General features: G+C 46.6%; 1 protein-coding gene across 1 annotated transcript; it reads right to left on the minus strand.

Annotated features, from left to right (window-relative positions):
• Positions 1-515: 515 nt before the first annotated feature.
• On the minus strand, positions 516-15,381 carry EPHB6 (EPH receptor B6). The gene is made up of 18 exons (XM_080932083.1): positions 15,119-15,381; positions 7,815-7,958; positions 7,506-7,706; positions 7,129-7,193; positions 6,112-6,874; positions 5,334-5,489; positions 4,743-5,093; positions 4,421-4,545; positions 4,074-4,236; positions 3,622-3,736; positions 3,320-3,372; positions 3,027-3,146; positions 2,682-2,929; positions 2,236-2,409; positions 1,601-1,750; positions 1,181-1,374; positions 904-1,059; positions 516-788 (listed from the first exon to the last, which is right to left on the minus strand). The coding sequence occupies exons 3-18, from the start codon at positions 7,603-7,605 to the stop codon at positions 680-682; spliced, it is 3,042 nt and encodes a 1,013-aa protein (XP_080788209.1). The 5' UTR covers positions 7,606-7,706; positions 7,815-7,958; positions 15,119-15,381; the 3' UTR covers positions 516-679.
• Positions 15,382-25,117: the final 9,736 nt, after the last annotated feature.

Here is a 25,117-nt window from a genome sequence, read left to right on the forward strand (position 1 = left end):
CCAAGGAATGTACACTGGGAATAAATGCTCCAGGGCTACACAACTCCTTCATTTTGGGACAAAAAGAAAGATGTTTCTGTGGTCTTGCCTCAGCCAGGCATTCCCTGTTCTCTTATGGAAGCTCCCCTGCACACCAGAGCACTTTAAAGACAGGCTTCCGATCTCAGGCACCTGGTCTCCACCCAGGTCTAATAGGTGGGAGGGCACAGAACTCTTCCCAGAATGCTCCAGAGGACTGATGGAGAACGCTGAGATTGTGGGAAGGCCTGTGATGGAGAGATGCAAGCACCAGTCTAGGGGTGGGGAAGCCAGGCAGAGCCTTGCCACCTTCCAATAAAGCAAATTTCTAATCCCCACCCAGCTCCCTTTCTGTTCCAGTGAACTTAAGCACCGGCCCACCCAGTCATGCGGCTCTGCTCCTCCTTCAAGGCCTCTCTCACCCTTCTTTGCAGACTGAGGCATGGACACACCTCAACTTGTAAATTCCCTTCTTTCCCTTTAATATGGGGGGAGGCAGTTGGAAGAGCAGGATTTAGGGATGCAGTGTCCAGAGGGCTGGGTTTAATGTGGCAGGCATGAAGGCTGGAATCCAGCCTGGCTCAGTCTCACACGTCCCTTCTCCACCCTATGGCCAGGATTGAGTTGGGGTATCTGCGGCTCACAGAGTCCTGAGCAGGCTTTACACTTCCACTGAGCCTGGTTGCCTCAGGTGCTGCTGGAGGAGCTGGATGTTGTGCAGTAGTTTCTTCTGGTGGCCAGCTAGGGTGATGCCCAGGCCTGGCAGGTCTCTGGTGGGGAAGGAGTGGATCAGACTTGGCCCGGCATCTTTAATATCCCAAATGTACCCCCCCCCTTGCCTGGGACCCAGAGTGTTGCCCCTCCCACCTCACCAGCCCTGCTTACTCCAGGCTGAGCTGAGCCACATCACTGAAGGTGGAAAGACCAAACTTGGAGAAGTTGTCCTGGTAGCACTCTAGTCCAATGGCTGAAAGCCAGGCCTGAGGAGAGTCCAGGCAAGGAAAGTCCAAGGTCACGGGGTTCAGAAGAGCCTGGGAAGGCCTAAGGTGGGAGAAGCAAGGAAGTCAGGTTTCCTCTTCATCTGACTCTCTCTGCTCAATTCTCCTTCTGGTTTCTATCCACCCTCCCTGGCTTTCCCAGGCTCCTGACCCAAGCTGCAGACCTGTCCCCGGAGCCCCCTTCAGCCTGGAGGGTGTCAGGCTTGCGTATCATCTTGTCAAATGCAGCTACCAGCTGGTCAAAGTGAGGTCGACGGGCACGGTCCTTCTGCCATGTGTCTAGCATCAGTAGATGTAGTCCAGGGGGGCACCCTGGAGGTGGGGGCAGCCGGAACTCTTGCTCTACCGCATTTAGTACCTGCAGGTCAAGGGGAACATGTGATGAGAAGCTATTGCTGGTACAAGTGTCAGAAAAGTGGAGAATGGGTTTGGCAGCAGCATGAAGCTGAGGTAGAAAGGAAATTACAAAATATGGAATTTTTTCACATAAGTCACTAGGTCTTAGAATAGAATGGCTCCGAAAAGGGTGACCTTGGGGTATGAGACCAGAGTGGAAAATCGGCAAACACCTATGTCAGATTCACCTCCTGCTCATTCATGTCCCAGTAGGGCCGTTCTCCATAGCTCATCACTTCCCACATGAGTATGCCAAAGCTCCAGACATCGCTGGATGTTGTATACTTCCCGTGTGTGATGACCTCTGGGGCTGCCCAGCGAAGCAAGGAACTCGAACCCTGAAGAGCAGAACCAGAAAGAAACTAATAAGAGCCACAGTGAGCGTCACATTCCTTGGGGCAACTTAGATGCTTAGATGTCTTGGGTATCTCCCATCAGCATCTCGCTCAAGCCCCTTAGGCATCCTGAAGAGTAGACACAAATCAAGATGTAGAATCAAGGCTTCAGGAATATAAAACTGCACAAGGTCATGGGGCTGGAGTGGGGCATTGGGCTTTTTAATATCACTGTGCTGACTCTGCATTACCTCTGTACTGAGAGCAAGTAGGAACTAGTACTAGTTTTATCAGTCTCCCGTGCCCCTTCCCTGGCTTCTTATGCCCCACAATTGCCCTTGGCCTGGGCATCCTTCTCCTCACTGCATAAGTCCCTAGCCCCCAGGAACCATGATATCCCACCTGCAGAACCCATCTCATATTCTAGGCTCCCCCCACCCCACCAGCACCCGCTGAAGGGCACTGACCCTCCAAAGTCCTGAGCTCACCTGAGGACTGTGACCAAGACGGGCCACCTTACACACCAGGTGGCTATTCACTAGTACACTTCGGGCCGAGAGCGCTCGGTGAACAAAGGCAAAGCTGGACAGGTACTGCATGGCAGCAGCTACTCCCCGCTGCATGGCCACCAGCTGGAGGCTACTGAACTGGCCCTCCCGCTGCTGAAGAGCAGAGAACAGAGGTTACCGGCAGGGCAGACACACTGTAACACACTCATCAGCAAACGAGGGCAGCTGGGAGCAAATGTGGGAATCAAAACAGCCTATGAATGAAGGATGGAGATCATGATGCAGAAAGGGATGGAAAGACCAGGATGGACGGATGGTCTGTCCCATGGTGGAAGATGTGACAGAGACCAGGCTCGATCTTCTGGAAAATGTGAGTGCTCCAAGCTTTTCTCAACCCACGGACCTTCCTTCACAGCAGAACTGACCCTAAGGAAGCTGTCCAGGGGGCCAAGCTCCATGAGTTCTGTCAGCACCATGACAGGCCGGCTCTTAGTGACTACGCCTTCCAGCCGCAGGATATTGGGGTGCTGGAACTGGCCCAGCAGTGCTGCCCGACCAAGAAATGTCATCTTCAGGCTCTCTGCACCCCCTGCCCACAGGGCCTGGATAGCCACAGCTTGTTCTCGCCTTCCCCGGGGTTGTAGTCGGCCCCGACGTACTTCTCCGAAGGAACCTGAATAGATACCGTCATGGATAAAAGTACTGGCGTGTTCAGGTGTACGAAGAAAGGATCACTAGGCCCTCCCAGACACCTCTTTCCCCTTAAGTACCTGCCCCAATGACTTCCTCAATCTTGATATATGTAGGGTCAACCTCTCGAGCAAGCTCTCTGATGGCCTGGCAAGGGTCTTCATATGTGGAAGGATCGATGTAATATTTCACTCCAAGCCCTGAAGAGTAAGTACAGTGAGCTATGAGGGTGTGCTGCAAGCATGAAGTACCCAAATACCCAGAACACACCCTTGGGCCTCTGCAAGATGAGGAGGAAGAGCCCCTTCCTCACCAGGCACGTGCCTAGCTCCAAGCCCACAATCCCAGTGCCAGACCCTCTCCCCTTCCCAACCTGGGCTGCTGTATTGTTGCAGCTGTTCCGTGTAGCCTGTCCCACGCCGCTTCCTGAGAGGCAAACCAACAGCCCAGAATGACACTTGTTTTCTATTGGCTTGCAATGGCTCCAACCACCCCGGCCAAGCAGACAGCTTTCCAGCCCATGGGTCTACGGACTGAGGGAACTCTATCAGGCCCCTCCTTCCCACCTTTGCAATGAACTAGTAGAAGGACGTGCGAAGTGCTGCAGGGGTTCCTGGGTTTGTCAGGACTTGAATGGTACTGGGGTAGGTTGGATAGGAGTGACAGGGGCCTCACCGCTGGAAGATGACAGCCAGTACAGTGATGGCTGCCAGGAGAAGGAAGGCCAAGGCCCCCAGGATGGAACCAATCACCAAGGACAGCTTCTCTGGAAGCTGGGAGGAGAGTTCACCTGAGGGATCAGTGGTAGGGTCACAGGGAGGAGCCAGGCTTTGTGTCCACATGCCTCTGATGCCCTTGGACATCCAGGCCACCACAGGCATACATGTCACGTGTGCATGTCACATATGTTCTCCATATTCAGGAAACTGTCCACACCACATACATTCATACCTACAACCACACTCCTATCAACTCACAGCCTCCCGCTCCACTCAACCAGCCTCTCAAGTCAGGGGTCAACCCACAGCATCCGCCTTTCCCAGGCACACTGGTCTGGAGGACAGTGGGACAAGATCTGTGGCTTTGAGAGTCTCAGGACCCAAATGCCCATCTAGGCTTCCTCTCACCTTGAGGCAGTGTCTGAAAATAGACTTTTCCCCCATAGGGGCCATGGCCAGCTGCAGTCCGTGCCCGAACCTGGAAGCCGTAAATGTGGCCAGGGCTCAACCGTGTCACAGTGGCAGTGTTAGTCTCACTGGTCAGGGTGAAGGAGTGGGACTCATCTTCTGCCTAGGGACAACAACGACTCACTCATTTTTGCCCGTTTTATTCCCTCTCTTCCTCTGTGATATCCCGGATGCCTCAGGTTCTTGGCATCTCTTGCCCTCCTCCACGATCATGCCGTTGCAGGGTTGGGGTTGGAGTGGTTGAAAGCTTTCACAGTTCTGCTGAGGTACCCCGACTCCCTGCCCACCTGGTCATAGTAGCGCAGCTGGTAGTCGAGGATGTTCCCATTGGTTTGCTCAGGCTGGGGCCAGGACACTGTGATGCTGTTGGCTGCCCGGCTCACCTGGTGCATCACAGGGACTGCAGAAGGAACTAAAGTGCAGGATGGAAGATTACTGTTGGGGGGGGGGGGGCTTCTGGAGTCTCTGCGAGCGGCAGCACCCAAGGGTGGAGGGGACAGAGTTCAGAATTCGATGTTTAATGCAGGCTGGCTGGAAAGCAGGGATGGGGGAAAAGGGGATTTGAGGTGCTGAAGCAAGCTGTCCTTAAAGAGAAGGAAAAGAGCTCACCTTCGTGGCTGGTGCTGACATTGATGGCTGCTGCCTGGGGAGGGTCAGGGCTGAGCTCAGACACCCCATTGACAGCCTGCACTTCCAAGATGTATGGGACATGTGCTCGGAGCCCCCCAACTAACACTCGACTCTCGGTCAGGCCCCTCTGGCGGGGGTCGAAATGCACCTCATCCCTGCAGCGGCGACACATCCCTCCACTGCTGGGCTCTCCGTGACCTCCGCACTCCTTGCACACAACATTGAAGAGCAGGTCCCCTCGGCCACCCAGCTCCTGAGGCAGGCGCCAATGCAGCATAAGTGCTGAGCCTTGCACCTCAAACCAAAGCTCCCGGGGAGCAGATGGAGGACCTGGAAGGGGTGTTAGGAATGTGGAGAGAGGGTGTGGCCAACAGGGCAAAGAGCAGGGCCAGAAATGAGGAGAGAGAAAGAGAGAAGTGTTAAGTCATGAGGAGAGGGGATGAAGAAAACAGGAGAGATATAAAGTCATTCAAGTGAACTCTAAAGACCTTTCATCCCCAGTGTTAAATTAGGTCCCCTAAACCCTTTCCCATTTCCTGATTGAATGTGTTGAGCTGAACTGAGACTCACCAGTGCAGGGAGCCTCTGGTGGGTCAGAACCGGCCCTGTAGAAGCCCTGGAGACATGGGCACACTGGGGCCGCAGGGTCAGGGGAGTGGCTGCGGGCTGGACATGGTGAGCAGGGACCATTCCCAGCCAGGGCCTTATAGGATCCCTCAGGGCAGGCTAAAGAGGTAAAAGGGGGGGAAAGGTGTATTGTTTACTTCATCCACTCACCCCTAGTTTCTAGTCATCTGTGTAAGGTGTCTTTTTGTTCCGCAGAGCTGGTTCTTTGTCCTTGAGACCCAGTCTCCGCCTCCTGTTTCGTGCTGCATAGATCTATTTAGTCAGTCAGGGGACAGAATTCATTTCCACTTATGAATAGTTGGCTGTGCTAGGGGCTGTGAGCAGGGCAAGCCCAGAAGTAGGTGTTACTAGTCAGGATTCACAAACTCTCTGTTGTCTTGTTAACCTCACTGTACTATGGCTAACTTATCTCACAGACACCAGCTTACAATAAACCCTTCCCAGCCAGGGTGATTATGAGCACAGAAGTGTCCACATAAAATAGCCCAAGGTCGGAGCAACTTTTACTGTCACTTCTTGGGTGGTCCATGGGCTCAGAGCACAAAATATGGAAAACTATAGAAATTAGTACAATGAGCAGGTCTGTATGCCATCAAGAATAAAACTGGGGAGAAGGGGGCCTTTCCTGAGGTGACTTATTTTAGATATTTTGTCGACAAAGCCAGATTTGGAGTGTTCAGGAGAGAAATCAAAGCCAAGTGCATGTGGGAAAGCGTCTCACCTTGGCAGAGCTTGTCTCCACGAGCAGGCTGGTGTCCTGGCTGGCAGCGACAGCCTCCCACAGCTACCATCCACCTGCCTTCCCCATTACAGTGTAACCTTGGGGGGCTGCCCCCTGCCTGGCCTCCTACACCATCCTCCTCTGGTTCCGCATGAGCTACACAGGTGCCCACAGCTGCCACTAAGGAGGCTCCTCCAGCTCCACTGGCCTGCGTCTCAGGAAAAGAGGCAAACGCACGCAGGACGGAGGGGCAGGTGTAGGAGAAGAGCTTGACAGCCACAAGGGCCAGGCAGGCCCCTGTGTCCTGGAAGGCCACATAGAAGCCACGCTGAGTGAGAGGGCCAAAGCTGCGCTCTTTGACATTCAGCTGCAGTCCCACCCGCTGAGCAGTCCTGTGGGGTCCCACAGCCCATGAGGAAGAGGAAGACGAGGCAGGGAAGCTCTCGTCTGCTGCAATTGTGTCCACTTTGGTCCAGCGTTTGAGGTGCCACGCCGGAACACTGTCAGGGCTGTCTGGCTCATCAGCCTGCCGGTAGTAAAGGGTGAAGGTCTCTCGGCAGGTACCCCCACTCACACCCAGGCTGGAACAGGCGCGCACAGAAAAGTGAAGACGGATGTGTGCCCTTTGGGCTCCTCGCCGCTCCACAAAGTGTGTCTGCAGCCAATTGTCCTGCCCAGAACCAGGAGGGAGTCCTGCAACGTGGCATGCTTCGAAGGTCCGAGTCAGACGGCGCTGGTCATCTAGAACACTCACCTCATCCCACTGCAAGGGGACCAGGAAAAACAATAACAGCTCAGAGTTTGAGGGAGGTGACAGTGGGCCACTGTAAGGCTGCATCTGTCACACTGAGATTTAGCATTAATGGCAAACAAAGCACAGGGAGGATACACTGAAATTCTGTTCCCCACAATGGAGTCTTATCTCACACCTTTTATCCAGGATTTCCTCCCTCAGTTCCCCTTTCTGGAGTATAACCTGGGCCAGAGGATGGCTTCAGAATGAGGAGTTGCACTCACCCCACCTGGTGGGTAGGTGAGCCAGCCAATCTCAGAGGTCTCTCCCGTGGTATCCAGCAGCACCTCTGTTGGGACAGAAAGGGACACATTGTGTAAAGCCTCCATCTGGCAAGGCTGCGCCCACTCCATTCCACGGAAAACCAATACTGTCTCTCTCCAGATCCATTAAATTTGCCCACGGGAGCTCGGTGTTTGTGAGGATCCTGAGTCTAAAATACTTGATACAAGTTCTGTTCACTCTTCCCATAGCATTGCTTAGCATCTTCCTTCTTTTCTGCTGTTTTAGTCATGTCTCCCCCTCCTCTACCCACTCCCATACCCCCCACACCCAACTCTCCATTGCCTGATGGGAGTCTCCTGCCTGCCCTCCTTCCTACCTTCCAGAGCGAGAACTGTGGGCCCCAGCAGCAGGAGCCACAGGCTGCACACCATGCCCGCCGCTCCGCTCCCTGCCCCAGCGGAGTCCTCAGTAGCCATGCGCTATCTTCGGCTCCCCCACCATTGCCTCAGCCACTGCCCTGTTCTGGGGCGAAGCTATGGCTTTCAGAAGACCCGGTGTCTACAGCCAAGCTTGCTTCCTTGGGAGGACAAAGGATGAAGAGACGCAGAGAGAAGTCATTTTTCACACACTGTACAGGTGCCGGATCGCATCTGCCCTACAGCCCTCAAACAGCCCCTGATCAAACCTTGAGCAGAAGCCAGTAAGGGTTGACTCATCTGGGTCTGTTATTCAAATTCCACTTTCCTGTGGAGCAGCAGCTCTCGATCTGGAGGTCCTGACCCCTCTAGGGGTTGGAGTATCCTTTCACAGGGGTCGCATAGCAGACATTCTGCATAGCAGATATTTGCATCGTGAGTCATTACAGTAGCAAAAATTACAGATATAAAGCAACAGTGATAATAATGTTATGGCTGGGGTCCCCGCACTATGAAGAACTGTGTTAAAGGGTCGCAGCATGATGAGGGCTAGAAGCACTGCTGTAGAGACATGTGCCAAGCTCCTGTCTCAGCTCTTGATGTGACAGCGTCTCAAGCCCTCGTGGAGAGGAAGCAAAACAACGGAGTGCTGACTTGGCCTCACCCTGCCTGTCTGGAAGGCGTTATTCCACTCGTTATTCCACTCGGCTCTCTTTATTTACTCTGCACCTGCCCTCCAGCAGACAACCTATATGGTAGTCAGAAGTCTCTTCCCATTAAAAGCGGGTAAGTAAGAAGCACACTTCGACCTGATTGGCGCATGGGTTCTCACTAGGACCCAGCAATTGTGCCCTGAATACTGTAGACATTTCGAAGAGATGGTGAAGCAAAGGGGACAAAGGAAAATGGCTTTGGGGTATGAAGGGCGGGGAGGTGGAAGAACAGATGTAAAGAGAACACGGGCATAAAGACTCTGAGAGATAAATGAGGCTGTGTTAGGAGAGAACAGAGCTATGTAGGCCTGGCAAACAAAGGTTCTCTTCCCCAAGGGGCATATTTTCTCTTGAAGCTACAGAAAAGGAAGCATATAGCATAAACACATAAAAAGCTCCTTATTTGTTTATAACTGGAGAAAGGCATGTTAGAATAACAGTGACTCGCCATTCTTTGCAGAAGGATGTTGTGTGAATGCATATGTTACAATATCATTCCCCAGTGTGATGGTTTTAGAAGGTGGAGCCTTTGGGAGGTAATTTCCCATGGAGGATTTCCATGAGTAGATTAGTATTCTCAGAAGAGGCCCCAAAGCACTCTCTCCAGCTTTGTTTCCATGCTGTAGAAGGTATAATGAATAGAGACAGTCTGCAACAAAGAAGATAAATCCAGAATCCAGCCATGTTGGTACCCTGATCTCTGAACATCCTCTGAATGGTGAGGAATATACTTGTATTTGTATTAGCTGCCATTGTCCAATTGATGCACCTTTGTTGTTGTTAGTTGAAATAATTAACTTATCATTTTAACCTATGAGAACACAATGTTGGCCAAGATATAGTAAGGGTCTCTTCTCCAGATTTTGCTGTTAAATTCATATTGTACATGTATGCGGAGCATGTCTGTCAACATCTAGTAACCTGACGTCTATAAGTCCTGTGGGTATCATGGGCTTGCATGATAATTGTTTAAACAATGACATTCATGATATTGGGGGTGGAGCGATACAGGGGATTTGACAGAGTTCTATTACTAAGCTGTCCTGAGCCACTGTGAATTGTTTGTAAGGGGAAAAGGAATCTGCAAAGTAAGTGAACATCAGTAGGAAGATGGTTGAGAAATTTTGGTACATCCTAAGCAACAATGTGAGCTGTTTATGTAAGAATAGGAAAATGCTTTCCAAGTGAAAGCAGGATTGCAGAATGGTATTAAGTAAGCTCTGACTTGTTAACTTTAAAGGAATAACTATGGAGCTGGGTTTTTAGCTCCTGCTAGAACATTTGTCTGACACGTGAGACCCTGAATTCAATCCCAGCACTAGAAATATAAAGTAAACAAATACATATGCATATAAAAGGAAATGATGGAGCAATTCATAAAAGGGGAAGAAAGGAAATGACAGAGGCTAGGGAGATATTTTGATTGTCTTCTTAATTTTTCTAGTAAAATAATCCTTCACAACTATTAATTATCTTTTGAATTTAATAATGAATTAAGACTCCCTTTTAAAGCTGTAGCTAACATCTGCTTAGTAAAATGAATCAAAGTAGTGCTTATGTCTGAGTGATTTCTAGAGCTATCCCCTACAGAAAACTTTCATAACCATTAGTAAATACAGTTCTATGCCCAACAACCTGCAATGGTATGGATGCTTCCAGGGCCACAGAGAAGACCATATTGACTATTAGCGGTGTGCTCACCTTTCTCTGTAACTTGGTCTCAAAAGTTTACATGGCACATGGAAAAGATCAGCAGGATTCATTTATTTCAGTTGAGGAGAAAAAACAGGAGGCACACTGTTCACAATACTGAGAGAACTTAAGAGGGCATCAGAGAAGCAAAACAAAAAGTAAAACCAGAACCCAATTGAGAAGGCAGCCTCACCCTGGCAATGGATGTCCTGGTTGCCCCCAGTGATAGGAAAAGACACATTTTCCAATGAAACCGTACTTGGTCAACAGAGCAGTAGTCAATGGGAGCACTTTTATGCCTGCGCATTTGATTTTCTTTTCTGGAAAAAGTGTTATGTGTGTGATAACATAAAGCCTTTAGTGTCACCCCATGAAGCCATCCTAGAAGGACACCTTTTGAAAACACCTGAGGGTGATGAATAGCAATCAAGTAACCAGTGAATTTTTCCCTCATTACCACTAACGTCCTGTCTGTGAAATAGACAATTTGTGGCCTGGATAGAGAGATAAGTACTAACCAGCTCCATGTAGAAAACGCTGGTAAGAAGCAGAGATTCTTGGAAAACACTGTTCTGAATGATACCAGGATCATTCACAGATGAAGTAAATGCTCAGAGAAAAACTTCAGAGCTTATGGAGCTGTGAGAAGTCCTGAAGTACTGGCTCCAGCCTCATAGTCGGTCCATAAATACCATAAAGCAATTTATGTTGGAGGTGTAGCCACCCCCACCCCAAATCCCAGGGCCTTACTGTCAAAACAACCCACATAGGTTCTACCCAGAGCCACAGTCTTTAGGTATATTGTTATCAAGAACAGAAGATGCTAGAGGCAGGCTTTTAAATAGCAAAGGCTGCTTTACTACTTGCCCTGAAGATAGTCCTCAGAATAGTCTCTTTCAGGCAGAACATGAGTGGGTTCTGATCCTATACAAAGAAGAAACAGTAAAGACTGAGCCTTCTTCCATGTCCAACTGGACAATCATGGAGAAGAAATAATATATTAACATGGTTAATAGGAGTTTTTGTTTGAAAAAGAAAATCAAGGCAGGAAACAAAAAAAAACAAAAACAAAAAAAAAAAAAAACATGTAACAGCATCAGTTGTGCAATATGAAACCTTCTAGAAGATGATGAATGACAAAAATATTTGCTTGGATAAGGTATACTGGTATGGCCTTAGCCTGCAGCTTGATGACAACACAAAGCTGGCCTACCTCCAGAAATTTCAGAAAATAACAAAAGCAATGATGAAATAGGTTAAATCTGCACAGATCCTATCATCAGGAACCTTGGAGAATAAACTGTAGATACCAAATGTGAATTGTTATTTGAGTACTTGCGTATTTTATTTCAGTTTGAAGAAAAACAAACAAACAAAAAAACCAAACAAACAACCAAACAAACAAAACAGACAGTCTTAAACTATTCAGCAGTATATTTTAATGTCTGAAGTAAATCTTCAGATTCAGACCCAGAATACTGAAGACTAAACATAAGTGCATTCGGGGAGTAAATGCTGCTGAGTCAGAGTCGGAAGTTAGATCAATTCTTCCTAATCCAACCAACCAAGTCTCCTATTTATATATGAAAGGATTCACAGTGTATCTCCATGTATTGCCAGAATAAAAACAAAGAAAAAGGGAACCTTGAGATATGAAGTAATTGCTGTCAACTATGTCACAGCACTGCAGATTCTTCTGAAGCAAGTTCTAAAAGGAGAGTCAGAGACAAGACAGGAGTGCTCCTCATGCCTGGAATACTAAGAAGGCAGGGCTTAGCACTTGACTTTCAAAGGTTGCTTTGCAGCTTGTAGCCACAACATCCCCCTCATTTGGTCCAGGAGGAATGTCTTGGGCTCATCCAAGCATCCTGTCACCAAAGGGGAAGGGATCAGCCAGGATCCTCTTTGAGCCTCTCCCTCTTAGCTTGTCTGAGATCCCCATTTCTGCTGCAGCTCAAGAAGGGAACTAACCAGGTTTTGGAAATCCTTAGACTTGAGCAAGGGCTATAGAACTCAATCATGAGAAACATTCATATTTCAGTTGTACATGAAGCTGTAAGAATATAAAATACCCAATGTGGCCGAAATGTGGATGTAAATGGTAGCTCAGAAAATAACCAGCAGGACAGTTTCATGTGACAAAAGTGACATTCTATGACTTTGGATCTTTTCCTTAACTCCTTTTCTCGATCTGTCATTTTCTGCCTTCTTGCTGTGATGGAGACACTAGATCACAAGCATAGTACATTTGCCTTATTTTATAAAGTAAAATAAAATAAAATAAGGCAGGGTCTTAGGCATTGATACTGTGTCTGGTTTAAGGAACTGGCAAAAACCAGAGATGTGTAACATTTCAGCTCTCAGATATAAACTGTGAATTTTGTTTTCTATGAGAATGAAAGATTTGAAAGAAATTAAATCGTCAAATCTGCAAGAGCTTTAGAAATTATCTGTGTTTAAATGAAATGCTAAATGTGGTAGCTTCACGAACAAACCCAGCTTAGTTCATAGTTTATGCACCTCGCTCTAAATTTAAAAAAAGATGGAAGTCAAATTAGCTTAAAGCAAGGTATAAGAGAAATATATTGGATCATTAAAACTGGTCACTGTAGGAGGGTGCTAGTGATGGAGGACACAGGTGGGGACAGTTAACTCTTACACATGCCTAAATTGTTCTGTCCTCATTATAATAAGCAAGCCTTATTTTCAAAATTTAAGTCTAAACACAGCAAGGATATATGAAAGGATACTTTTGAAGCGGCACACATACAGCACATGTTTGTATGTTTAACTACAAGACACAAGGGGAAAAACTTGGAGTGAAGAAGCAAAAGGAGGTTAGACACAAAGGCAAAGTAGCTTTTGTACTTGAGTGTTCTTCAAGGTTCTCTCCCAAGAAGTTTAAGTTGTCAGCTTGCTTCTCTGTCTTCATGCTGGACTAAGGACTATCTCTACAATGGGAAAGAGGTGGAACAGAGGGACCTGGATACCTGTAACATGTCTGTCTGGAGGGGCCTCTCTGACAACAGAGGGAGACTCGGGAGAGAGATTTTCATGAGGTATGGTTAGCTGCTGTCCGGCAGGGATGGGGAGCAGTCCCAAAGCAAGGGACCAGTGGCTTTAGGTCTCTTGTGGTTGCTGAGCTGGTTTTCACACCTGTTAGCTGCAGGGTCAGCGTGGGAGGGGTCAGTACTATAGGTTAGTCCTCTGTCCTGTTCTGCAGCTGTTAAACACCCAGGAAATTCCAATATAATCCTTGCTCAGCTGACTACTGCAGCCTCTACCCTTTAATCTGCACCCTGGAGATCCTCTGGTGAGCTCTCTCCGTGCTCTGGCCTTGTGCCTTGAGAAGGATCCCATGAGGCTTCAAGGCAGCCTTCAGGACAAACAGGGAGGAGGTGGCTATCATCTGACTCTTGATCTTCTGCTGACCAAACTGAAGAAGCCAATTTGTGGATTACCTACCCGTGGACAGTTCTATGTCCCTGGAGATCTCTAGTCTCCACGAATGTCCCCCAGAAGCGTGCTGGCTCAAGCACTTGTACCTCTCACTCCCAGTTTTGCAGACAGGAGAGGCATTTAAGATTCAAGCAATGTCTAGGTCTAGCCAGACAGCCATGGAAAATGAATCACTTTGGCTGTTCGCTGACTGGGATCATATTAGTGTTGGGAAAGAGTATAAGGGAGGGTTTAGGGGAAAATATATGGGAGCAATGGCTCCTGAAAGGTGATGAGTGAAAGCCCTTGGGGCCAGGAGCAGTTCTGCAAATGGCTGATGGAGTTTAAGGCAATGTGCATGAGATTCAGTAGGCGACCGCAAAAGGCAGAGGAATGAGTTGTGGGGTCTTTTGAGATGCTGTCCTTGCTATGGGCTGTACTCCATCCTCGCTGGCTCTGAGCTCTCTAGTAAGATGCTTCTCCTGAAGCATTCGGTGAGCATCAGATAGAGAAAGGGGAACCAAGGCTTCCTGTATCTTCAGATGTTACCATAGTCCTCCTACCTGCAGTGAGGCATGGAAGACTGATAGCAAACTGAACAGATAGGTTCAGGAGTTGGTGAAGAGCTGGGAAACATACTACCACATGCCACGCACAGCCATCATGGCCTGTTAACTCCCTGATCTTTACCAATCGCCTGCTCATATGATGAATGAACCAAAAGACCAGAGAAGATTCTTCCATATGTCATTAGGTAGATACACGGGGGCACTCATGGCAATCTTCCTTCAAGACAAAAGGCTCACGGCTTTCAAGGGTCCATACTGCTATGAGCAAGGTTCAGTCCTAAATGTCCTATTACTGGCTCAGCCTCCAAGGACTCTCAACAGCCCTATCAGTCACTCCCACTGGTCTCCCAGTCCCCGTTAAGAAGCATCATCTTCCCTTCCGGAGCCACCTGAGTCAAGTTCCCCTGATGGGTGGAGGGCCTGGGTTAACTGATTGGGAACAGGCTGGGCAGCACTTCTACATGGGCACTGCCAGGGACATTACAACATCAGCTATGCTGGTCCCCTGCCAGCTCCCCCAAGGGATGGGAGGAGAGAGGGTGCCAGACGGCCAAGATCAGTGGGCAGGGGCAGAGGCAGGCTGGGCCAAGCACCCAGATGCATAGAGGGGGTGGAGCTGGGGCAGGAGCAAGCAAGAGACTTTGTTTGCAATTGGAGGGGGCGTGCTTATGGTTAGGGCTCAAGATCCAAGACTTTATTTCCAGGTTTAAGGGGGGGGGGTGTAGAGGTAGATTGCCCCCGGCCGGCTCCACCCAGCAGTGAGGGGATTGGAGAGATGCCACTGGAGTCAGAAGCATGGGCAAACCTTTTCTGAGTGCTGGGAGGCTGACCTTTGTGAGGTTACCCACCACCAGCACCACCATCACCCCCCCCCCACACACACACACACCAAGCCATAGGCAAAGGAGGGTTGCTGGAAACGTGATGGAAGAATTTTAACACCCAGGATTCACAGAATAGAGAGCATCGATGAAGGCTACAGAAGGGACAGTCTCTCTGGAACCGACTCTCGCCTTTCAGAGGTATACCCAATACTCTCCCCTAGGAGAACCTCCTCCGGGGTGGGCATAGGCCCAGCCTAGAGAGACCCTCTACTTTACAAACCATAATCTTTTACTCTCCAGACACAGTACCCTCCGACCTCCCAAATCCCGGACTCACCTTCCCGCCGGCCTCCAGGTCTGCAGGTCTGCGCCCCCCAAGGCCCCGCGCGGTGGATCTGCACCTCGCGGATCTTTCCTAGCGTCGCGCGTGTCCTCTCTGGTCTGGAGACCTCGCTTCCCAGCGGCCCGCGTCGGCTCGGAGCTTGGAGTCTCTGGGATTGTGAGAGCGGACCCTAGGCTGCAAGCAGGGACTGCACTCTAGGCGGGGCCCCGGGGAATCGTGCGGGGGCCGGTGTCACGATCCTAGTCGCTGAGCTCTGCTCTGGGGTTCGGACGCCCGCTGCTCCGAAGAGCTGGCTGGGCGAACGTAGCCGGGCCCGCCCCCTCTCGTCCCTCCCAGCCTGGCCCGCCCCTCTCCGGCCCCTTCAGCCGCTCTCGCTCCCTTCTTCCGGGAGCCGAGCCCGCCCTCTGGGCCTAGGACCCAAGTGCGCGGCGCCTGATCCCCAGCGGGGCGTGCAGGGGAGACGCTGGGCGCGCCCTGGGCCCGCCCGTGTGCAGAGGAGGGTCGGCCCCCTCCCGCGCGTCCTGGCGGGCGGAGGGGACGTGGGCAGGAGGACCGCACGAGTTAGGGTCCGGGAGGAGGCGGCCAGTGGGCGCCGCTGCGAGGCGTGTTTCGAATCCTGTAGCTCGCGCCGGAGCATCAGCGGAGCAAAGCGCTACTGGCTGGCAGCGGATGGCCAAGCAGAAACCCCTGGTTCCTCCCTCCCTCTTCCTTAACTCCAGGAACTAAACCAGTGGGGTTTCTACTCCGGGTTGAACTGAGGTGGGCGTGAGCAGAAAAGAGAGAGAGAGAGACACAGACACAGAGACAGAGAGACAGAGAGAGCGGGGGAGAGAGACAGACCGGAGACAGACAGAGAGAAGGAGGATGTGGAGGGAGGGAGGGAGAAACAAATCTTGGGAGGCACAGGAGAGCAGGCGTCTGAGAAGGAAAACGTCCCCGTGCTAGCTTCAGACTTGTTTGTGTTTCTGCGCCTGAATCTGGGTCAGCGATGGGGCCTCTGAATTGAACCTTCAACCGTCTCAAAGGCAGGGAAGCCTTGGGCGGAGTCCGGGAAGTCTATGTCTGTGCCTGGCACAGCCGAGGCTTGGACAAGTCGCTGCACCTCTGGGTGCCACCTCCCTGGCGCGCGCTCTGCGGAGTACCTCCCCACAGTGATGAGAGGCGGTGGAAGGTCCACTCAGGAGGTACCTGGAGGCAGAGGCGGGACCGAACAAGCTTGCTACTAAGAAGGAGCGTTTCTACCCACCCCTAACCATTTCTAAACTGGCTTGGGGGTCTATTGTTTAGGTCCCGCCGGGCAGGACTGCAGCCTTCCCGCGAAGTGTTGCTACCACCTGCTGGTTCTTTGAGGGAGCACTGGTACCTAGCGAATTTTGCCCCCTTCTCCCCTATCACCCTGTCCCATCTTACACCTTATTTTTCACTTATTCAAAAGCATGCTTATGAAAGCACTAGCTAGCTGCATATGGGCTGGTCATAACTAGTATTTAAAGAGCATTTAGAAACCAATGAAAATTGTGAAGGAGACTATGAGCCAACATGCACAAGAAAGCAAACAATGGAACTCGTTGAGGCTCTGAGAGAGAAACAGTCGTTAATGAGTTGGCTGAGTGAGTGATAGGAAGATACAGACAAATAACGAGTCCCTGCTTGGACAGGAGGCTGTTCGCTCATAATATCGAGGATCAATTAATAAGCCCGATTAAGTTTAATGACCTGCATTTGGACCTCATTAAAACTTCAATTACACTGGTGTGTCTATAATTCGTATTTCTTCCATTTGTTTCTAAGCTTTCTGCTAAAGTGTTTTCTTTATTTGTGGCCAACTCTTTCCAATGCTTTCAACGACTGGGGGGAAAAAGGAGCCGATCTTGCATCATCTGCGTTATTAGACAATTCTACCATGTATCCATTATCACATCCTTCTGGGCATCTGTATATTTTCTTTTACTACCTGGCATGGTGTTGATGCTCTCCCTAAACATATACCCTATACCTCCAGCCTCTCCTAGATGTCAGGAAACTTTAAAAAGTAATAAAGTACATACTTAAAGCATGTATAAACATATTCACAAAACCAAAGTATAGATATTTCTTTATAAAGCCCAGAAATTCCAGTATAAATGAGCATTGCTATTACGATAGTCTTTTTCTTTATATTGTATGACATACTACAAATCCCATTTTCTATTAATTTAGACTTATGTATTCAGTCAGTTTTTTTCTTGCTAAGAAAATCTGAATGCATCTAGTTTTCAGAAAAGAAAAACACTATTGTATCAGAGATGCATAGAAGATTCAATTCGTTATTACAATTAGCCTTATATTCTAATCTGCATGATTTCAAACCAAATTTTTTTATTTTATTTTATTGTATATGAGTATTTTGCCTGAATGTATGTAAACACATGTACAGGATGGTTTTGTGTCAACTTGACACAAGCTGGAGTTATCACAGAGAAAGGAGCCTCTGTTGAGGAAATGCCTCCATGAGATCCAGCTGTAAAGCATTTTCTCAACTAGTGATCAAGGGGGGAGGGCCCAGCCCATTGTGGGTGGAGCCATCCCTGGCCCAGCCCATTGTGGGTGGTACCATCCCTGGCCCAGCCCATTGTGGGTGGTACCATCCCTGGGCTGGTGGTCCTGGGTTCTATAAAAAAGCAGGCTGAGCAAGCCAGGGGAAGCAAGCCAGTAAGTGACATCCCTCCATGGCCTCTGCATCAGCTCTTGCTTCCTGACCTGCTTGAGTTCCAGTTCTCACTTCCTTTGGTGATGAACAGCGATATGGAAGTGTAAGCTGAACAAACCCTTTCCTCCCCAACTTGCTTCTTGGTCATGATATTTTGTGCAGGAATAGAAACCCTGACTGAGACAACACACTTGCTGAATCCTGCTTGGCTGTGAAGGGGAAGGCGTCACAAAGTTCCTGCTGTAGCAGAGCCAGCAGGGAATGTGCCTCCATGGTGTTGATGGTTGCTAGATGTAAGGCTTGTTTGTATAGTATAGTAATGCATATATTTTACTCTATATACATATATAAATATGTATACTATACAGTATTTACATATGTATATACACACACATATATATACATACACATACACATATTTACATATATATATATATATATATATATATATATATATATATATATATATATATATATATTCCCCCAATAGGGGAATGTCCTCTCTGCCAAGGTCAATGACTCCATAATAATTAGGAACAGGATGATACCAAGAAATGAGAATATGTCTCTGTGATGCTGAGACTTTCAAGGCAGCAGCTCTTAAGGCTGTGGCGAAGAACTCTGAAAACATCGATTTGAGAATATATAATTTCTCACCTATGCAAAATATAAGGATGCAATATAAATTTATGAGGACCTTCATGACCTAAAAGTACTGAGGTGACTGCCCTAAGGAGCCAGCTTCTCAGAAAGATGGTAAGGAAGGAGATAAAGAGACTCTGGGAATGGTGACCTCAGGCCAAGGTCCCACCCAGCTAATCTTAGTGTTTATGTTTACAAAAGCAGACAGATTTCTGGGGTCAAGGTCAGCCTGGGACACAGAGACTTTAGGTCCAGGAATGGTGCGAGTAGTGATCTTAGGAGGATCCCAATCAGATAGTTTATTGTTTATGCATACAAAGGCAGCAGGTCTCTGAATTTATTTTCTGTTAAAAAACAATGTATTTGCTATCTTTTTCTAAGAATCGTGGAGCTAAGGTCATACAATGCTGATTCATGGGATAATCGAAAGGGAACCTAGGGTAAATGACTGAATTGATAGGCAAATCAAAGACTGGGCTTTGTTCTGTAAGAAAGGAGCAGTCTGGAGAGCTATTGTAGTTCCTGTTTGGAATTTGTCTGGCAGATTTTCTGACTTTGTTTCTAAAACCAAAAAGCTAATTAGAGAGCTAACATAGCAGTTTTCTGACCTATGAACTAACCAGAGTGCGTTTAGAATTTTTCCTAGCAAGAGGGAGCTGTCTAGAGTCGAGAGCTGCCTTGAGCAGACTGTCACCTTACACCCAGCACTGACTTTAAGTTGCTTCTTCCACCACTCCCAAGCACCCCTCCCTCAGAATCCCCCCTGAACTGATCCTTGGCACACACTCTGAGTGTGCTTGGTGCCAAGAGCCAGAAGAGGACTTAGGATTGCCCAGAGTTGGAATTATAGATGATTGGGAGCCATCATGTGGATGCTGGGACTGAAACCTGAATCCAGACGTGCTTTTAACCACTGGGCCATCTCTCTAGTCTTCAATCGGGTGTTAATAGTGGGAAGAAAGTATACAGTACATCTGCTAAATCATGCTGTAGTCTGCAGCTGTGAAAAAAAACGTAGCCTGAGTTACATTGAAAGTTTAGCATAAATCTTTGCTGTAATTTGCTCAAGACCTGTCACCTATTAGGTGCTTAGAGGTGTTCTAGAAAGAATAAATAAAGAATAATAATCTTTAAACTTTTTTTTTAAAGCTGAAAAGCAGAACGTAATAAAGCACACGCCTCAGAGAATTCATTATCTCCAGTGCACACAACTTCTAATGTAAATGTGGAGCCTAAGCGGTCTCCTGAGTGGTAAACTTAAGCAAGATGGCATGACTCCTTGGCTGGCTCTGTCACTTTTCTGCTGATGTTTTTCTTCCTTCTTAAGCTTTTCTTTCTCCAATATCTATCACTCCCCAAAGATATGCAATTTTCTGCTTCCTTATTTCCCCTTAGAACAGCTTATGCAAGTTGATGTTATTATAAACAAACAGCTTTACCACTGATTCCAGTGATACGAAATCCAGCACAAAGCAATAAAAGAACTCTTCCTAATCTTTTAGATGGGTTATTTCAAGACAGAAGTTATAGTTCCTGAAGCCTGGCTCGTCACGGCATTGTCTTGAGAGCCCATGGCCCCAAGTTACAATCTTAATTCCTCAAAGCTGAAGTGTGTTCCCTCTAAATGTTTGGCTGATAAAAGTGCCAGATGCCTGTTTATGCAAAGAAAAACTGTTGAATTAGAAACTTTCAGGGTATTTCCTAAGGCACCAATTTGTATAAAAGGCAAACCTGCAGAACTAATTTGTAAACCAAAACTGGATGACTTCAATGTTTCCCCATCACAGTCTTACACTTTGATATTGCTTTCACTAAACAACAGCAACAAGGCTGATGTGTTTGTGCAAAGAGAAGAGAATGGCTCTTCCTTAACAATTGGATACTTTCTCAGGAGTTGACTTCAGGAACCTACATGAGCAGGAATGCCAGGAAGCTCAACAGAACTCCAGTTTTTGGGTGTAGCCTTGCTTTCGGCATCTCAGCCAGAGTTCAGTGTGCAATGCCCCTTCCTTCTAAGCAAGAAAAAGAAGTTAACAGAATGAAAGTCATGCACGCAGTTGTGTCGAGGCTGTTTCAGAGCGTGAAGGGCTCTGCTTAGTCTTTGCTTACACATTGTTGTCCTGGACTTTGTTACCTAGACATTCCTGCATGTAAGAAGCGGAAACTTCATGCCGCGCCCAATACAATTAAAGGTCTCTTAGGGGGAGAGGAAGAGATAACACGTATTTGTCAAGTAAACAACAGCTTTCACACAAAAGAAGGACAATGCTTACAGAGAGATACATGCTTCCCCACCACTGGTAAAGATAGAGGTTTTCACAGGATGTCCTTGATAATAATTTTCCTCTAAATCATTATTATTAATATATATGTGACATTATATATGTATAATATCCAGAGACACACACATATGCATGTCACACACACATGTATATATACACACAAAATATACAGTCTCTATTGATGAAGTAATAGAAACAATAAAAGTCTAATATTGAAATAATTTTGAAATGAGAAGGAAGATCAAATATACAAGAGAAGACAAGAGGGGAAATTGAAGAAAATAATTTGAATATTTGAAGTGTGTGTGTGTGTGTGTGTGTGTGTGTGTGTGTGTGTGTGTGATATAGACAGGTTCCCTGAAAGTAAGTAGAAAAACTAGAAATGCTATGATCCTTCTCTCTAAAACAAGCATGACACCATCTCAGAAGAAAAGCGGTCAATCCTAGGCAGTTCCTCATGCACATAGTAAGACTTGAAAGGACCATAGCATTTATTAATATTTTTAGCATGCCACAAACGCAGATCAGGATGGACAAATGCTTCATGTCTCATTTTGTCTCCAATACCAGGTGGGTAAGAGGACAATAACTCACATGGAGTAGGTGATCTGAAGGCCTGCTCCTCCGGGTGGAAGTAGTGTCTTACTCTGGCTCTGGTTCAGGAAGTGACCTCTGAGCTTGTCCACATTGGCCACCAGGAAAGTGGGTTTGCATTTCTGTGGGATCTACATTCAAGATTTAGATAAAATGGGGAAGGTTTTTCAGCCTTCTTAGCTCCCCCTGAACCTAGATTGTAAATCTTGCTCACCATTCAAACAGGGTTCTAGAAATCCACTCTGTCCCAACTTCAAGCACCAATAACTAAGTGGGCTAGTCACTGCTGGGAAAGGGCAGACAGCCAAACTCTCAATCAATAAAGACACTGGGAGATGAAGTGGACAAAGAACAAAGATAAAAGAGCTAACAGAAAAGGCCGTGATTCCACGTCTTTAATGAATCAGAAGCAGATGTGGACGCTGTTTTCGAAGATTAAAACATGAAAAGGATGAGGAAGAAAAAGGAAACAAATGAATGAAAATGAACTGTCACGTGGCGGGGATGGGGTAACTCACAACTTTAGGAAGGAAGAGCAAACCACTGCAGAATAAGGTGAACCTGCCAAACATTCAATACATAAACTAGTAAAGCAAGACATGGTGGTCTGCACCTGTAATCCTAGCATAAGGTCGGAAGATAACAAATTCAAGACTACAATAACAATGTAATGAGACCCTAACTCAGAAAGAATGTGAAGCACGCTCTTCATGACGTAATAGAGACAATATAAGTTTAATATTGAAGTAATTTCAAAATGAGAAGATCAAAGATACAAGAGAAGACTAAAAGGAAAATTTAAGAAAATAGATTGAATATTTGAAATGTATTATTAAATTTTAAACAAACATTTAATTACTTTGAAGTAAATGAAAAAAAAAAAAGACAGGAGACTGTCACATCTTCTAAATCAGAGGGAAGAGTGATAACTCAGACACATTCTAGCAAATACTTTCTAATCCATACACTGTAAGATCACACATATAGATCTTAAATTTAGCTGTGACTGATTTATAATTCTTTTCAGGGGACATTGACAAGTGAGAAAGTAAAGGGGGTGATGCTTGCAGAGTTCTTAGCAGAAAAGAGTAATTTTACACAATCAAAGAGCTCACAAGCCATTTCTAGCTTTCTTGTAGGCTATCCTGTTCTTGATGCTAAACAGCTAAATTATTTTCCCCTCTATTTTTCTTTAATTAAAAGTGGTTATCAACCTGACTGTAGTTCAGCAAAAGAAAACTGAATTCTACCAAAGGCATTTCTGAGCATGGTTTTAATCAGTGGCAGAAGAGTCCACTGACTGGGTAGGCCCTTACTCTCTGGTTTACTTAATTACTTGGACATCACATTGGTTCCTGTCACTGTCACAATGAACTTAGCCGCTGAAAACAACACAAGTCTATTATCTCATGTCCCTGAGGGTCAGAAGTCTGCAGTTCTTCTCCCAGCACTGAAATTAGGGTGGGGCAGGCTGCTGTCTGCAGTCTGTAAGGAGAGCTTGTTTCCTTGCTTTTCTCAGTTTGGCTTCTAGAAGGGACATTACCTCATGGTCTTTCCTGGGTCTTCCAAGCCAGAGGTGACATCCTGGAGAATGAACCTTTGCAACCTCCTGTTCCTTTGACTCTCACTTTGTTCTATTTTTAAGGACCCTTGGGACTGGAATGAACCTAACCTGATAATCCAGAAAAACCTCTTCTTCATAGATTTGCTAATTAGCAAGCTTCAATCCCCTTTCATGCAACATGTGCCGGGGAGTATGGTAAGAACGTCCTTGGGGGCCATTACTCTACCTGTCAGAGACCTGGTGACAGTTGCTGAAGAACCCTGTTGGTAACTGAGTCGAAACTAGCAACCTTATGCCTGCAGACTTCTGTTAGGAGAAAAAATACCACAACACACACACACACACACACACACACACACACACACACACACACTGCAAGGGGGTGGGGGTAGGTGCACTACCAGTAACTATAATTTTTCCAAGAAACCCAAATATTACTAATATATGCAGATTCAAATATTTTGTCTTCAGCTACAGGATTATTATTTTTAAAAGACATTATAAGGCTATTATCAGAGCTTCAGTGTTTAGAAAACTTGCCACCTAAGACCATTTTTGAACAATGTGAGCTTATAAAACTAGAAGATATAATACTCTGAAAAACTGGAAGATGAATAAAGAGATTATTTATTATAAAATTTATGATTAAGAAAATGTGCCCATAATCATACAAATTGTCTAAATCACAGGATAGTTTCTTCCTGAACTTGAAAATAACTACTATAACTGAGTATAATTGTAAAACCACAAAAATATCACGTGTTCATATAAACATAAAACTGTGTGTGTGCACTTTCCTGTGTGTGTATGCACTTGTGTTTGTGTGTATGTAAATGAATGTGTCATGTGTGCTGTCTGGTATATGTGTTCATAGGAGGCAAGGATATGAAATACTTTGTTCTGTCATGTTTTGCTTTATGCCCCTTGAGACAGGGTCTCTAACTGAATTTGAGCAAGTCCCTTTTGGGATTTAGCTAGTTGGCCAGCAAGCCCGAGTCATTTTGCTATCCTCTCTCTCTCCAAAATCCTGGGGTTACAGGCACAGAGGGTGACACACAGCTTTTTAAATGGGTGCTAGGGACCTGGATTCAAGGTCTCCTACTTATTCACCAAGTACATGAGTGCAAAGCCATCTCTGGAGTTCCCTGAAATTTTATATTCAAAGAAAGATCTTAAACTCCATGTTAATATAATGTAAAATATGAAAAAGGAACAGCAAAGGTGGAAAGTCATCAGAGCTGAATTCCTTGACATCCATCAGAAGAAGCCAGCAGTTACTGTTGGCATAATTAGGTTGAAAGAATTTTGGTGGCTTAAGATAATCATGTTAGATTATCTCTAAAATAGGGTGTTAACCTTTCAAGTCATAGATAAAAGACAAGTGGACATTATTCGTTCATCTAAAGGCAAACTAGATAAGAGTTAACAGAGAAGCACAGAACATATAAAGAGCATAATTGTGACAGGTGTCAGGGTACTACAATGTCTAAGGAGCATAATACTCTCGAATAATTTCTATGGTGGGTTGACAGAATCAGTGTATTGTGAAATTTTATGAGCAAGTTACAAAAGCTCTTTCTTATTTTATTATATACACAAAGGCATTTTTGGAATTATTAATGAAAATGATAGTTCTGGGTTATATGTCCCTTTGATTTCTCAAATAACAATAGGACCATCAGGGATAGTATAAATAAATGCTTGTTGAAATTAAGTATATAATTTGAAACAGTTGCACCATAAATTTTGGACACACACACATACTTGGAGAAACAGCAGCTTTGCCTTTTCTCTTTTTCTCTCTTGTCCCCTCTTCCTTTCCCATCCTCCTACCCCTACACTCTTCCCTGCCTTTCTCCATTTCTTTCCTGCAATTTGAATCTCTAGGAGCTACAGAAGGATAATAGTAGCCTGTCTATAGAACTTAAGAGGCTCCTGTAAGCACTGCTTTCCAAGTTTCATTCAAATTTTTACTTAGCCATTCCAGGCATATATCCTTTAGAAATTGTTTGGTTTTGACCCCAGGACAAGGGACAGAGGTATGGATTTTACATAGGAAAGCAGACTTAGCTTCCAGGTTTCTCAGCATCCCTCAGTTCCTATCTGGCCACCCTGTCCCCAACCCTAAACTTTCCAGCCCAGGGGCTGAGCAGCTTTTTCCCCCAGAGGCTCCTCTCTATATAATTCAGACCTTTTAGTTTCTCTCCACCCATGTGCCCTTT

Source organism: Micromys minutus (assembly GCF_963924665.1).
Source record: "Micromys minutus genome assembly, chromosome: 18".
NCBI lineage: Eukaryota > Metazoa > Chordata > Mammalia > Rodentia > Muridae > Micromys > Micromys minutus.